This window comes from Octopus sinensis, linkage group LG7 (assembly GCF_006345805.1).
Source record: "Octopus sinensis linkage group LG7, ASM634580v1, whole genome shotgun sequence".
In the NCBI taxonomy this organism is placed as follows: domain Eukaryota; kingdom Metazoa; phylum Mollusca; class Cephalopoda; order Octopoda; family Octopodidae; genus Octopus; species Octopus sinensis.
Window position 1 is genome coordinate 52,794,790 of NC_043003.1, and position 17,729 is coordinate 52,812,518.

General features: G+C 35.9%; 1 protein-coding gene across 2 annotated transcripts in view; it reads left to right on the top strand.

Annotated features, from left to right (window-relative positions):
- The window catches only part of LOC115214025 (tryptophan 2,3-dioxygenase-like), a 141,498-nt gene that overhangs the window by 103,256 nt on the left and 20,513 nt on the right, over positions 1-17,729 (top strand). For both annotated transcript variants that reach the window (XM_036504787.1, XM_029783046.2), the window contains 4 exons: positions 7,514-7,589; positions 10,561-10,674; positions 13,511-13,621; positions 15,877-15,933. In XM_036504787.1, the coding sequence (XP_036360680.1) occupies positions 7,514-7,589; positions 10,561-10,674; positions 13,511-13,621; positions 15,877-15,933 (358 nt within the window). The remainder of the gene's footprint in view (positions 1-7,513; positions 7,590-10,560; positions 10,675-13,510; positions 13,622-15,876; positions 15,934-17,729) is intronic.

Here is a 17,729-nt window from a genome sequence, read left to right on the forward strand (position 1 = left end):
CAACACAGGTTATAGAAACATAAACCTTCTTCCACGAAAAGATAGCTTAAACAGTGCTCTAAATGGAGGTGTAGTCAAATCCTATTTTATGGACTCAACCATGTTCTAAAATAAGTCGAAAGGTAAGCTACTATAAATCGGCACGAACTTTCCGGACAACCCAATAGATCATAAGTTTTGATAGAATATTTTCGTGATCACTAACAACATAGATAAATACTAGCAGAAGATATATTCATCCCAAGATTGAATTTATTTAAAGTTCAGTAACACTAATACTCCTTTTACATGGAACAGACGTCGGGTTACTATGACTTTAATATTCGCAATGGCTGTTTAGAAAACATAACTAGACATGTGTATATGTCTTCTCTTTTTTTTTCCTTATTGTTTTTTGTTGCCTTTTCTCACAAATAGTTCATTGTGGATCCGAGTAGAACAAGAAATAAAAAAATAATTTTAAAATGTACGTAAAACAAAATTTAATGATAAAATAAATATTAAATTAAACCCGCTATCAAAGCATTTATTTATTTTTTTACATAATTATTTACATAAATACGGTTCAAAGCAAACATTGAACCGGATTGTTCACAACAAAATCTAATCTGTATTTAAAGAAGAACGTTGTGCTCTATATTTGAACAACATTTATTATTATCATTTTCAATACGTCTAAGATAGGACTTATTCGCCATCATTGTTTAGCCAAAATCTGTACGCACGCGCACACACACACACACACACACACACACACACACACACACACACATATTCTTTTATTCTTTTATTTGTTTCAGTCATTTGACTGCGGCCATGCTGGACCACCGCCTTCAGTCGAACAAATCTTATTCTTTGTAAGCGCCTTTTGCTGAGCCGCTAACGATGGTTGGAGGGGGACAATCACAGACACACAAACACACACATATATACGATGGTCTTCTTTCAGTTTCCGTCTACCAAATCCACTCACAAGGCTTTGGTCGGCCCGAGGCTATAGTAGAAGACACTTGCCCAAGGTGCCATGCAGTGGGACAGAACCCGGAACCATGTGGTTGGTAAGCAGGCTACCTACCACACAGCCACATCTGCGTCTATATATATATCAGAAGCAACAGAGTGGCCTAAGGGCTGAAAGTTTTATGCGTTGGCACTTTATCAAACTAGTTACCAGTTGAAGGTCTGCTTGTTTATATAGCTGTTGATTTATAAATAAATATATTTCCCTGTGGAATGTTCTATAACGAATGAATGTGTACGTGTATATATATATTTGTATGGATGGGGGTGTGTACGTGAGTTTGTGTACTATGTATACACTGCATCTGTGTATATATAGATATGTGTGTGTGTGTATGTATATGTATATATGCATAATTATATGTATATATGTGTATACACGTATATATATATATATATATATATGTATGTGTGTATGTATGTATGTATGTATGTATGTATGTATGTATGTATGTATGTATGTATGTATGTATGTATGTATGTATGCATACGTGTGTGTATGTATACCTGTGTGACCATGTATACGTGTATCCTTGTATACATGCATGCAAACCCATACACCTAATTCATGTGCACATTCTCTCATATGTGCGAATTTTGTGGTGTTTGTTTTGCTTTGATATGTGTATCTAAGTATGTTTGTGTGTATATGTGAGTATGTGTATGCGTGTGTGATGTCACATACAATATTCTTTTGTTTTTCCTTGTTTTCTTCTTATTTATCTAAGTATTTGCTTATTGAACGACAACGGACGAACTTTTGAAATTTTTGAATTATCCACGTGATATTATAATTTGTTCTTAGGCGGCGAGCTGGCAGAATCGTTAGCACGCCGGGCGAAACGCTTAGCGGTATTGCGTCTGCGTTACGTTGTGAGTTCAAATTCCGCCGAGGTCGACTTTGCCTTTCATCCGTTCGGGGTCGATAAATTAAGTACCAGTTACGAACTGGGGTCGATGTAATCGACTTAATACCTATGTCTGTCCTTGTTTGTTCCCTCTGTGTTTAGCCCCTTGTGGGTAATAAAGAAATAGGTATTGCGTCTGTCGTTGCGTTCTAAGTTCAAATTCTGCCGAGGTCGACTTTGCCTTTCATCCTTTCGGGGTCGATAAATTAAGTACAAGTTACGCACTGGAGTCGATGTAATCGATTTAATCCGTTTGTCTGTCCTTGTTTGTCCCCTCTATGTTTAGCCCCTTGTGGGCAATAAAGAAACAGATATTTCATCTGTCTTCGTGTTCTGAGTTCAAATGACGCCGGGGTCGACTTTGCCTTTCATCCTTTCGGGGTCGATAAATTAAGTACCACTTATGCACTGTGGTCAATGTCATCGACTCATCCCCTTTCCCTAAATTTCAGGCCTTGTGCCTATAGTAGAAAGGATTATTATAATTCGCTCCAGAACATTCCATTAAAGAAATATATTTATTTATCAACAGCTATGTAAACACGCAGACCTTCAACCTGTAACTAGTACCTTGAGTCACTCTGTTGCTTCTGCTAAATATTAATAAAAATATACCTATACTCATATTTTGAGTTTTATTTGCCTGTTTGCACAACATACCCATATATATATATATAATATATATATATATATATATATATATATATATATATCGGTCAGTTGTCTATAAATCAGAAAACAGAGAATTTGAGCGGTTATACTTTTATATTGTCAAGAAGAATATTTTTGGTTATACCATATAACCGATCAGAAAGTTACGACTAGTTTCGTCTCTAGTATTACACATGGCAAAACCGACGCTTTAGACATGCTGGCCAGAAGCGCATTGCCTCCTTAATGCACGAGGTAAATATACGGTCTTGATTAGCTTGATGGTGAAATAAAAACGGAACGGGCCAAAAAAAACAACCCCTTTCTGGGAGGGGTAAGGGTGCTTTGTCCCGTTGTACGATTCCAGTATGGCAGAAGGTCAGCTGTTCTTGCGTACATATTTTCTGTTTCCTAGTCTGAAAACCGAGAAGACTATGTTTCCAAAAGGAATATTCTATCATCAGGACAGCGGTTAACAATTTCACTCCTTGAGTTGATGAAGGCATCCAGATAGTGTGAATTTTTTTAGAATTGTTCTCCTCTTGACTAATTAAAGCTTGTTCCGTCTGCTTCCGTTCAGATTTATCCCAGTTTGTTCCAACAGTTTCCTGGTGATTTTGTATAGTATTCCTTCCTCTTAATTATCATATACAGCTGGTTAATGTAACGTTGAATCATAAAAGAGGACCTGTAATAATTTAACCTGGCCTTAAAGGAGCCCTCCGTTATCCCAATATATTTCTATGTGTGCGTTCCTGTGTTGCTGCTGTTGTTATTGTAGCTGAACAAAACTGCCTTTACTTCGTTAATCACAGCCTCTACGTTTCATCGACCACTCACTGGGTACTCACTGCTAGCCCTACATGAGCATCTTGCCTCTATGCTGGGATTTGGGGTGTACACTAATATCTTTTTGACACTAGGCGAACAACTGAACGAGACCCTTAAGTTATGTCTATTGAATAATCCGCTATACCTATGGACTGAGACAACTCTTCTCTTTTAAGAAAGGGCTTTTCTTCGTTTCGCCCCCCCCCTTTTTTTTCCATCACCAAACTAAGATTGAATATTTACGTCCAGCATTAAAGAGTTATGTGCTTCCGGCTAGCATGGTTCGAAGATATGCGTGTGTGTTTGCATTTGCCCACCCTTATTGCTTTGTTTACGTCCCCGTAACTTAACGGTTTGGCAAAGAGTTTCATAGAATAAATATCAGACTTTTAAAAGATAAGTACTGAAGGTGATTTGTTCGAGGTGGTGCTCCAGCATGATTGCAGTTCAGTGACTGAAACAAGCAGTAAAATATAATATAGTAATGATCACGATGAGTATAACTAGAATATTTATAACTCAAGGACAGAGAAGGGGAAGAAAAAGGGAGAGAGAGAGAGAGCGAGAGAGAGAGAGCGTCCAAGTAACAGAAACTTAAGATAACAATAACACTTCTTAAACAGTTTAGATAATATATAATATATAATCTAAGCTGTTTAAGATGTGTTATCTTTAAGAAGTGCTACCTTATACTTATTGAAGTTTAACACACCCATTCTTATTAATCAGTTGCATACCAGATGGATGTCTTGGTTAAAAATTGAAATGTGTTGATATGCATCACTAAGTTATTCTGTTATAAATCAACTACTGTATGTAACACGAATTTTTAATATAATAGGCTTCACAGAGGTTGGTTATTAACTATGGATGTTCGTAAGTCGGACATTCGTAAGCTGGGGACTGTGTGTAATGTATTTTAATGTGTAGTGCTAGTTAAAAACGAGATACGACAAAACCAGGGAAATAGAAACGGGAAGAATTTGAGATAAATAGCAATACAAACTAACACTAGACATTTTACACTTTCTATTTTGATGTTATATTGTTTTCAGTTTTTATCAGCTAGCCTTTCTGGCTTATATAATCAGCACCAATAATATACTGTGATTGATTCAATAAATTATACCGCTTTCTTCCGAAAATCAATGTCGTTCTTGTGTATGCTTCAATGTCTAAATATCTGATTTATACAGTTGCTAATAAGTTTATAATTTTTCGGATTATTAACCCCACTTTTAGATATGAAATCATTGTTAAAATTATTTATTTACATCAACTCAACGTTTTGATCGGTTTAATTTCCTATCTTCATCAAGCATTTCTATTCCTGTAGTGCCAGATTGTATTCGAACTTTGAAATCTTTATTTATAAATCAAAGGTGACAAAACTCTTTTTCACTTGGCCAGAGAAGCATGATTATTGCCCCCAAAATAAAGTAAATAGTCCGAAAGATTATAACCATACCAATTACTGCTTGTTTGAAATGCTTTTGATGTCCCATTAAATGCTATTTTTTTACAGTGTACCGCTCACTATTTATCCCCCCCCCCTTCTCTCTCCTCGTTCCCCTGACATGCGATTCAAAAGCAGTTAACTGCAATTGATATTGTCAATATCTGTATTTTGTTGAAGCACTGGCAGCTCGTTTAGTTACTGTATACCTAGTAGAGATGTACACTATAAGTTTAACTCTGCAATTTATATCTTCTATATAACAATATGTATTTGATTTGCAAGATTCTTTTATATGAACTCATGTGTTGAAACAAATATTGTTATAACTGGGGAAGTCATTTTGTCAATAAACACACGCACTGTTTATGTGATTTTCACTTTACTATTATTATTATTATTATTATTATTATTATTATTATTATTATTATATTATTATTATTATTTTATTATTATTATTAATATTATTATTATTGTTACTACTACTACTACTACTACTAATACTACTACTACTATACTACTACTACTACTACTACTACTACTACTACTACTATCATTAATATTGTTTATTTGTCAGAGCTCTTTCTTCACACATTCTGTGACCTCTTCAGTCACAATTTCTTCTTCTACGTGTCTTCTTTTCTCTCTGATCTTGTCCTGTCTATTCCATCTTGTCGTACTTACGTACTCATCCCTATTTGCGCATGCGTTTGCGTCTGCCCGTGTTTATGTGTTTGACATGTACATGTCTGTCTTGTATGCGCAAATATGAGTTTGTATATCACTATTTGCATCCGTGTCTCCTTTTTCCTTTTCTTTTTTTAAGCATCCGAACCACAGACTATCTGTCTTTTTTTTGGGGTGGGGGACACTGAAACCTTGCTGGAAACTAGGAATAACAAAGTTCAAATTCTCCAATCGCACTACGCCAAACCCATGGCCTCTAAATAACTGAACCACCGGAACGAACAATTGCCGATAATACCAGTTCAGTATCCTGCTAGCGGATTTGATACGGGAAATGACAAACGTGTCCCACATGTGTGACCCAACAGAATTAGAGAAACACATACAGCACTTCATCCACCGCATGCAGTCCTAAGGGTACAGTCAAAGAGACAGGATCAAGGTGTACAAAGGAGCCATGATAAAATTCAAGACTATCATAGAGAATGACGCAAATGGGCTCTGCCGGCTACACAGGAGTAAATCATGGGATAGTATAGAAAGGACTAAAAGGAATATAGTTAAGACCAGCCCATGGTATAACAACCGAAACTACCAGAGTGCGATGTTAGAGGCAAACTAGTGTATTATTTTATAAAAGCCTTAGGTAAACTGAATCTACGGATTAAAGTAGTTGAATGGACAGGAACTTCTTTAAATTCCTGATCTGTTAAACATACTCAATTTAAAGGACCCCCTGTAGCTGATAAGAACTGCATAGTGCGTGTGGTAAGCCAGCAGATATACTACAGAAATAGGACAACTACATATATTGGAAAGACAGCGCGTAGCGTAGGAGGGAGGATAAATAAACACTGGCAGGAAGTAAAGAAGGAGAAAAGCTCGTCAGTGCTATGTCAACATGTTAAGCTAAAACATGGCGTCTCGAAAGATGACGTACAAGTTAAAATCCTATCCACACATAGAAAAGACACAACACTCACATAGATTACGGGGGCCACAGACGTAATAGAAAGTAGACCGAGCTTCAACAGAAAACGCGAACGGAATAACAACACCCCAACCCACCTGACAACTTAAAACAGAATAATTCAAAAGAAAAAAGGAGGTACGGATACAAACAATGTGATATACAAGCCCATACACGAGCAAACAAAGACACATACATAAGCACAGACGCAAAAGCATGCACAGATAGAGATACATATCGCATAAAGATAAGACGGAATAGACAGGACCATACCAGAGAGAAGAGGAGACATGGGGAAGAAGAGATGGCCATTGAAGAGTTCACAGAATGTGTGACGAAAGAACCCTGACAAATAAGCCATAACTAATAATGATAATAAAGCTAAAGTGAAGATCAAATAAATAGCACCATATAACCCGTCCCCGAATATAACAATATATATATAAATGGAGTTTAACACAGGTATAATTCAAATACTTTTACTTCCGACACATGTTTCGAAGATTTCACTGATATTTTTCAAAAGAATAAATGGTATAATGTTAATTGTTAACAAAGGAAAAATACACTCATATATATATATATTCATACATCTATCTTTGTCTTTTGTTTTTCTATAAATTTCAACTGTGTGTGCGTGTGTGTGTGTGTGTGTGTGTGTGTGTGTATTTTATTATTTTTCAAACGATATATATAAAAAACGCGTTTTTTTTAATTCAATCAATACTTTTCAGTATAGTTTGCTGCAAGTGATTTACTGCAGAGCTTAACATTTACCATTTACTGTTATCTCCAGTACTTATATAACTGGAAAATACGTTTATTTTTTTATATAATATTCAAAACATACTTAAGTGTCTACAGAATTCAAGAGGAATCTACAATAAGAATGATTAATTCAACGGTAAAAAATACAATTTCTATGAACATTCTTAATTCTTGTATGTATTTTCCTATTCGTTAAAAAGATATTATTTTCATATTTGCTAGTGGTTACCTCTCTTCGGCTTCGGGCTTCCAGAGTTTGCAATTTCGATTGTTAGAAAACAAATTTGGAGTAAAAGAGGTAAGTATAATCACTAAAACATAAGAAATTAAATTTTTTTTTTAACATCTTATTCTGGGTACATACATTCATAATTTTACCCCTTTGCCTGTTCTGTATTTGACGTGATACTCAGGGTATATTTTCTTGGCATCTATATATCATATATAATGCGCGTTCCCAATTTTTTCAACCACTAGAATAACCTAGGACTTACGAAAGCAAAGCTTCATATTACTTAAAATGTGTGAAACAAGGGATAACTAAAAGTCCGAAAACAAGCAAGGACATTTAGGACAAAGAGTTAATTTAATAATTTTTTATTGATTTATAAGATGTTAGCAAAATGTAAATTCAAAATAAATGAAGAATCAGTCATTGATTCCAGAATGAATTGCAACACTCTCAGTATTCAATATAACTGCTATTCAGCGGCATAGCTAGAGTGTGTTCTGCCCGGAGTAGCCCTTGGGTCTGCTGCTCCCCGCCCCAGCCTCCACCAAGCCTATACAAGCTAATACAAACTCAAAAGTACCTGCCCCATAAAACTGTTGCTCGGGGCACATCGTCACACTCGCTCCATCTCTAGCTATGCTACTGCAGCTACTTTCAGATGGATGTTATATAAAAGAAGGCTCTCGCTATTTACATTTTTGTTCCTTTCAAAATTTGTAGAAATTGTTCCATTTTTATTGAAACACTGTCCGTGCACTAACACGACTTTAGAAACGCACATAGACTGATAAACAGTTATAAATATGTGGTATCTTTTTACTTGCTAAGAATGGAGGGATGAGGAGTGTCTGTGGTTTTTGCAACCCTTTTAGACCAAGATTCAACTATTGAGAAATATCCTTGGAGTATCTTGGGGACCAGTTCTAATCTATGCATGCTGTGGCTTGGTGTTAATAAATAAATAGGGCCGAGTGCATTGATTTGCACGGGGTCTTAAGTTGCTGCTAAATCGTCCCTATCACAATATCATCTCTACTTTCTGGTAGAAGGATTAAAAATGATTTCTTAGCAACCCATGTAACATAAACAAATTCAATAATTCCTTATTAGAGTTTTAATGCTAACTGATAAATAGAAGTTTAAGATGGATTTGAAACTCATGAGTGAAGCTTTAATGGATTTATCGAGGAATAATCGAAGATTAGGTTTTTCGATATATTTTCATATACTCTTTTATTCTTTTACTGGTTTCAGTCATTTGACTGCGGCCATGCTGGAGCACCGCCTTTAGTCGAGCAAATCGACCCCCAGGACTTATTATTTTTAAGCCTAGTACTTATTCTATCGGTCTCTTTTACCGAACCGCTAAGTGACGGGGACATAAACACACCAGCTTCGGTTGTCAAGCGATGTTGGGGGAACAAACATAGGCACACAAACACACACACATACATATATATATATACGCACACACACATACGACAGGCTTCTTTCAGTTTCCGTCTACAAATCCACTCACAAGGCTTTGGTCGGATCGCGGCTACAGTAGAAGATACATGCCCAAGGTGCCACGCAGTGGGACGGAACCCGGAACTATGTGGTTCGTAAGCATTATTCGTTAACTATTTATTTAATATCGATATTCATCATGAATTGTGATGGTTTTCAACGTCGTCTTTCGCAGACAATAAGTTTACCATTTATTTATAACATTCATATTTTCCTCTTCATTTTAATGTTTATGATTGCTAACAGTTCGCTAGTATGCTGGTTGTGTTGGCTGCGAGGTTTTTGAACGAGTGTTGAATTACTTTACAACCAGCTGTTGTTTGGACTAGTTGAGCATGGTTTTTGTCAGTAAATTAAACGTTTATAAACATTTATATTACTGAAATAACATCGCGTGGATAGGGTTTCTGTTACACTGATATAAATTCAACAATAATTTAAACTCAGTTTACTTCTAACATTTTCCCGCAATGAAGTGACTGTGGAGTAGGACTGGAAGTGGTTCCTAGAAATCCCATGACTGACTTTGATACTTCCTTTCCAAGAATGTTATTATATTTGCCCAACCCTGCACTGTGTGTGTGTGTGTGTGTTTCGAGGAAATGTTTCGATGTACGTTTTATAATTATTTCATAGAACTTATATAGTGAATACGTCCATTTTCTTAATTCATATACAGTGTAAGATACTGGTAAAAACTCTGGAAAATCATTCATCCTTTACTCATTTTCTTCTCTCTGGTGATAAATTCTACGTAATAGCTATTTTTATTCTTCTAGGAATTTATTTTTATTAATGTACTCGCATCCATATCGCAGCAGATATGATAGACCAATGGTTCATCTCGACAACAGCATCCCCATCGGTGTGTCGTGATCTCATAAGGGGTGGCATGTTTCAAAGATCGCTAAGATGAGCAGTGGGTGTTTAGAAGGATCATGATTTTTACAAATATAATATTTAAACCAGATAAAATATTTATGTTTTAAGATCATTGTATAATGCCCCAGCATGGTCGCAGCTCTCGAGCTGGAATTAGTAAAAGAATAAATAAAGGAATAATGTCTCCAGTTCTCTTCAGCTATTGTATTTGTTGAGTCTATAAATATATTGGCCGTTTATTTCTTTGGGATTAGTCAAATGTTATAGATGTCCCTGATGAGGACAAAATAAGTTTCTTTTTTCCAATGCACATATGTATTTATATACATACATATACGTTGAGAAAAGCATTAGCTGGTCCAAGGTGCCGAGATTGAGATTGAACCAAAAACCACATGGTTGCAAAGCGGGCTTCTTAACCATACAACTATACCTGCGCCAATGAGAAAAAACGTTGAAAATAAGTTTCCTATATTATTAGTTTCCCCCACCCCCTCTTAATATATTCATATTTTGGCCATTGTTGCATTCTTATTAGAATATCTTGCTTATTCTGTATTTTATTCCAGTGTTTTGACAACTTTGTCATGTTCAGTTTTCATATTTATAATTTCTTTATCTCACTTTAATTTTTTTTTTATTCCAGAGCAACCGTGTTAAGTATAACCAGCAACATTATCTAAATGTATTTAATGACGAAGAATCCGTAAAAATGCTTCAAGATTCCTTGAATAGTCCTTCCCTCTTCAAATTGGTTGAGGTAATGTTATTGTAGTTCATAGCATTAACGTCTTTAGTGTGGCAATGCCGGTAGTAAAAATAAAAGAGAATTTCACTGGAAGCCGGTATGAAATATCTGAAGGTCATCGAAGTGAAATATATTTTGTAGCATTAACAGAAACGTTGCCCGTGTTAGCAAATAACTTAGGTGAAATAAACGTCAGAAATGCTTTTCCCCACACAGAAAGGAGTTACTCAGAGGTTTTGCAAGCTCTTCTATATATATATATATATATATCGTCGGCAGGTAATTCAGAGTTACAAGCGTTTTGCCCCTTAGCCCGTACGCCTCTCCTGAGTAGAGAAGCGAGGAGTGAGCTAGTCTTCGCCAACAGAAGGGTTTCACTTGCAGTCTCTCATCATCTATAGCCATCTTGAGCTAGTTTCAGTGCCGTGCCTATTTCTTTGATGGCTTTCTTCAGTTGTCTGGGTTGGAGACACATCTGTACAAAATAGCGCATTAATCTAGATGGAAAGCCGTGACAGCTGACTTCAATGGGGAATGAGGCCGCATGCCAGCCTTGGTATTTCGATCTCCTTATCTGGTGCGAAATCTCTTGTCTGTCCTCTTAGGGCAATGTGAGTTCAACAACGTTGATTGTTTTTGTATTCCTGGAGAGCAGGAACATGACTAGCCGGAGTGATATTATCACTGTCTCCTCTGAGGATACATGTCTGTTCCTCAGGTCCACATGCTTCATTCTGAGGCTGAATGCAAAATACAAAACGGGTCCCTTTTCATTGCTTTCGTTTTGGAAACTCTGTCACCTTCCTTTGGGGATTTGATACCCTTTGCTAGCGGAGGCTGGTGTCTATTAGCGTTCATTCTTTGCAGATTAGTCCACTTGGCAATCTCTGCTAGAACCTTGTTATGTCTTCACTTGTATCAGCCTTCTCTCAGTGTCCTAAGGCATCCAACCAAAATGTGATTCTGGGTGCAAAGTTACGCTGCACTATTTGCTGGATGGGTCTTTTTACTGTATTCCACACTTTCAGATGAAACCAGTTGTTAAATAGTCAAATCGGTTAAATAATCAAATCTGTTTAGAAATCTCCGAGAAATCCTAGTTTCTTTATGATTACTTCAAGACATGCATAATGCCTGTGGTTATACTTTGAACCATACAAAATTTTAAAGCTTTTTTTTTTCATAGATAGAACGAATATTTCTTTCTACTTCCGTTACTGAAGAGCCTCTTTTGAATTAATTCAGCATGCAGTGTTTCAAGATTGTAAAATCGATTCCGATTTTAACTATTATGGTATAAAATAATCTGCAAAAGAAAGAATAAAAAATATTAGAGTGCTAAATAATATTAGTATATGTAAGTTTAATCCAACTGTTTCTTGTTAAAGCGTCACTATTCAAACCAACTGCTTTGGTAGAGATGATATTTTCGATTGGATACGGTCAAATATTGTCACTGCACAGCGGTTGGCCTCTGGGCCATCAAAAGGAAACGTTCACAGTTCTCAAAAGACTCGATCACTGAAAAAGACCCAAATCTGACTCCAGCAATCAAACAAACTATGAACTATGGGTACTACAAACAAAAGGAGAAGGTTCTCCAGCACAAAGTATCCACTAACCCAATATAAAACTAATACGCATCGTTTGCGATGAAGCAAAAGATACAACTCAGGGTCGAACTGTTGATCAGGGAAGAGAGAGACGGCCTAAAGTAGATGCACAGTCCTCAAGATCAGAACCCCACCTATCTGATAATCATTTCTAGCCTTTGTTCGGAAGTGCAACGTGAGTCTAATAGAGATGACAACTGACAGGTAAACGAAGTATACCGTTCTAGCTCAGGGAGGAAGCTAAATGATTTCTCCACAGTTTTAGATAAGTTAGGCTCCAAAAGAATGAGGAATTTCTTTACGGTTGATTTGCAAAAGATAGGAAGGTGGACTAAATTTCGCTCAAAGAGAGAGAGAGGGAGAGAGAGAGAGAGAACTCTGGCTGACGCATGTCTTTTCGTGTATTCGTTATATTTTAGAAGTTTTTTTTTTCCAGTGGATAGTGTATGCAAATATGTATGGTTTAAGGGATTCTGAAAGCTGGAATACTTGCTATATAACCTTTGATAAATTAATCTAGAGGTATATCGCAATTTGCAAAACTACATTTTCTTCCAGCTCTTTGTGTTCTGAACACAAATTCTGCCGAGATCAACTTTGCCTTTCATCCTTTTGGGGGACGGTAAAATAAGTATCATTTGAGCACTGAGGGCGATATAATCGATTAGCCCTTTTCCACAAAATTTCAGGCCTTGTGTTCATAACAGAAAATATTATTATTATTGTTATTATTATTATTATTATTATTATTATTATTATTATTATTATTAATATCCATAGGATTTAGGTTACTCCTCCAGAAAGTAAAGAAGCAATAAAGAAAAGTGTGACACGAGATGCAGAAATATCGTTAATTTGATAACAGTTGCACTCTTTTTTATTGCTTCTATTATTATTATTATTATTATTATTATTATTATTATTATGGAAAGACGATGAACACACAGAACCGCTAGCACATCGAGGAAAGTACTCGGCGGCATTTCGTCCGTCTTTATGATCTGAGTTCAAATTCTCTTGCGATCGACTTTGTATTTCATCCTTTCATGTTCGATAAAATAAACAACTAGTCAAGTACTGGGGTCAATGTAATCGATTTCCCCCCCTCTCAAAATTCTAGGTCTTGTTCCTATAATAGAAAGGATTATTATTATTATTATTATGGAAGATGGAAGAATCCTTAAACTTACCATTGTATTTTACTTTTACATATTTTTGCTTTTTGTTCACTCCAGAGGTGGTTAGAAAGAACACCAGGTTTAGAAAAGGAAGGTTTTAATTTCTGGAAAAAATATGAAGAGGCTGTAGAAACATGGTTGGACGCATCACTTCGGAAGCCAGCATTGGTAAGTAGTGTGACATTGTTTGTAGAATAATAGTGAGCATGCGTTGCTTCAATAAATAGATTCTGTTGAGGCTGAAACACCTGTCCAAAGCCATCCAACTGTCTCATTACAGTTAGACTACCCTTTTCCTTAATAGCCTGTCAAATTTGGAGAATTCTTAATTTTTTTTAAATTGTCTCCCCTTCTTATTTAGAATTAGTCCCAGTTACGACCAGACGATTATTTTACCTTCTCTGTAACAAAGGATATAATTTCAATAGGCCAAGAATTTAGGCCGTTTTTTAATATATCGTTATTCATCTTTGTTGTTGATATTTTGTGTGTGAGTTTAACTTAATAGTCATCATTATATATATATATATATATATATATATATATCTGTAAATATATATATATATCTGTAAATGTAATATGTGACAATTATTCGGTAGCCATGATAAAACTCCGAGTTTCGGATGCCGAGGTGAAAATCCACGCCGCCATCTCTTCAGTAATCTGGCCATCGGAAAAATGCTATGAAAAATAACTGTTATACAAAGGGAAATTACTGTGTGATTGACCGTTATTAAGACAAAAGAACTAGTCGAATGACCGCTAAGTAAGGGGAGGGAGTAAAGTAAGGAGGTAAAAAAGTTCATAGTATTCACATAAGCGCGCCTGCTCATACCTACACATGTGCGCCCGAACACCCATGTGCGTGCCCCTAAAAGTATACGTTCATCCACCCTCACTTGAAAACGTACACATCCTCACTCTCATCCTTCGCCAAATGTATATGTATATACATTCAACTCCCCCCACACACACACGCACGCGCACCTTAAAGGTTCATACACACGTCTATATTCGCACAAGCACAAAAAAACAGAGTTAAGGGTAACAATGCAGAAAAAGACACACAAACAAATACACACACATACATATATATATATATATATATATATATATATATATATATATATAATATATATATATATACATACACATACGACGGGCTTCTTTCAGTTTCCGTCTACCAAATCTACTCACAAGGCTTTGGTCGGTCCTAGGCTATAATAGAAGACACTTGCCCAAGGTGCCATGCAGTGGGAATGAACCCAAAACCATGTGGTTGGTAAGCAAGCTACTTATCACACAGCCACTCCTACGCCTACATATATATACTGTGCATATATATAATATATATACTATATATATATATATATATATATATATATATATAACCAAGAAAAAAGCAACAAGAATGGATCAGTAGTTTAGTACAATCATCCCACATAATTTTATGGTTAATACCATAAAAAATTCTGGTGTATCTAAGTTAAGTACCATATTCTTTTGAATCTAAATTGTTTTGCTGAAATATATATAATATATATAATATATATATATATATTGTATATGATTATTATTATTATATTGTATATATATATATATATATATATGTACACGTACACACACACATATATATATATTGTATATGTATATTGTATATATATATTATATATGTATATAATGTATATATATATTATATATATATATATATATATATCGTGACGTATTTTTGCCATTTCAATATGGCTAACCCCTAAGGGTGGATGCTACTGTAGTTTTTAGCCCCAGGAGGACACACTCCTCCAGCTGGCCATAGACACACTATCTGTGTCCTGTCAGTATTTGCAAAGGGAAGTCATCCTTCCCGTCTTCAACTTATGATACACACGGACTCGAGTTTCGAGGTATTGACCTCTCGTCAGCGTGTGACAATCATAGTTGTCGCCGAGAATTAGATTTCCTTCACAAATACTTATACTTTTTCCAGCGTCCACTGCCGCTGATATTGAAAAAGTGAAATCAAACAATGATAAATATCAAAGTGAGTTATATACAGTAGCGGTAACACATCGTGACGTATTTTTGCCATTTCAATATATATATATATATATATTGTGTATATATAAAATGTGACTGCGTGTGTACTGTTGGCGATTTTTTTCCTCTGTCTTCCCTTCTTTGGATCTTTCCTTTTCCTATGTTTCTGACGAAGAGCTCCGCTCAAAATGTTAAACCCTCCTTCTTTCCTTCCTTCCTGAGCGTCCAATAATACTATATTTGTTCCACGTCCTCGCGTTGTTGTGTTTTCTCTTTGTGTTTTCATGTTTGGATTAACTGTATATATATATATATATATATATATATATATATATATATACTGTGTGTGTATTTATATATATAAATCCATTTCTGATTATTTGCAGAAGGAGAATGATCCCAAAAAACATGAGGTGATGATGGCGGAATATTTAAAGCAGAAGGTTAGAAACAAATTAACTTATTTTTCATGTATGTATGAATAGATAAATCATGAAAGTCTTATTTTTCTTTATTTTAAAGCTCATGGTCTAGAGTTGAATCTGTGCCATAAACACTTTGTTTATTAGGAAAAATATAGTGTTTTGTTTGACCCAATGCACATAACTGCATATAATTTTCACCACCACCATTTATTTATAACTGACTGATTATTTTGCATTATAGATGGTTCATTCATAAATCTAGTTTGAGTTATTTGTTATGTACAGAATTATAAAGTGTTATAAACTTTAACGTTATTATGCCTGCTTTTTGACTATATTTTTAAAATAATTCTTAATCCCATCAAATTCAATGTATTTCCTTGTGGGAAAAAAAGTGACAAGTATTGTTTATTGTTGAATAAACAGATCAGATAATTGCAAGGAATTATACCTATTGGGTGTAGCAGAATTATTGATACCTGAAATATACAAACCATATTCTTTTCTACTCTAGGCACAAGGTTCAAAATTTTTTGGTAGGGGACCACAAGGGGCTAAACAGAGAGAGGTCAAACAAGGACAGACAAACAGATTAAGTCGATAATATTGTCTCCAGTGCGTAACTGGTACTTATTTAATCGACCCTGAAAGGATGAAAAGCAAAGTTGACCTCGGCGGAATTTGAACTCAGAACGTAACGGCAGATGAAATACCACTAAGAATTTTGCCCAGCATGCTAGCGATTCTGCCAGCTCGCAACCTTATTAAACAAACCATATTGCAATGAATGTTTTATTGATACTCACTTACTGCTTTATCGGGAGTAACTACCAATGAAAACCAAAAAAAAAAAAAGTAAAGAAATAATATGCTACAATGCAGAATACTGTATTATGACCCTGGATAACAGAAAAGAGTCTAAATAAAAAATTGACAGATAGAGGGTATCAGGGTATCTCTCAAGGATGAGATTTCCACTAGATGGTGAACCATCATCATCCACTGTTTTAAATCCAGGTTTTGTCCCCATTAACAGGGGTGGTCGGATCTACTTCAATGCCATAACAACCGAGGTAGGCAGGTACAGCCCACCCTAACCTTTGGGCTGGTTGGTGCCCATTCTCCTTTGCTATCATGTGGCTTTTTTAGAGCTGGATTTTCTACAGGGAGCATACCCTTGCTTACCCCCAACCTCAGTTTCTAGACATGTGTGGTCCCGAGACCAAGGCCTCTACTACAATTTTTAAGAAATGTTGTGGAAAACTAGGTCAGGAAGGCAGGGACACTACTCCTTGAGACCCCTTTTGGAGCCCCTGCCCCCAATTTCTGTGCATAAGTTTAAAGGTCATTGCACACCAGTCATCATTAGACAGAGCTCATAATCTTTTCTAGTCTAGGCACAAGGCATGAAATTTTGGAGAGGAGGCAAGTTGATTAGATCGACCTCATTACACAACTGGTACTAATTTATTGACCCCGAAAGGATGAAAAGCAAAGTCGACCTCAGTGGAATTTGAACTCAGACCGTAAAGACAGACAAAATACTGCTAAGCATTTCACCCAATGTGCTAACGTTCCTGCCAGCTCGCTGCCTTAGAGAGAGCACATAATGAGAAGCAAAATCTGGATTCAATTGCAAGGTAGTCTTCAAGTATTGGTGATGGGGGCCAGTCTTTGGTTGCGTACTGGTGTGGCCTTTTAAGAACAATGGGAGTCGGACTTATTGCTACAAACTTAAAAAGCATTTATTGAATTTTTACCCTATTGCCGCTGCTTATAGTGGGAAGTTTTTTTCCCCAACTTGTAATACTTTC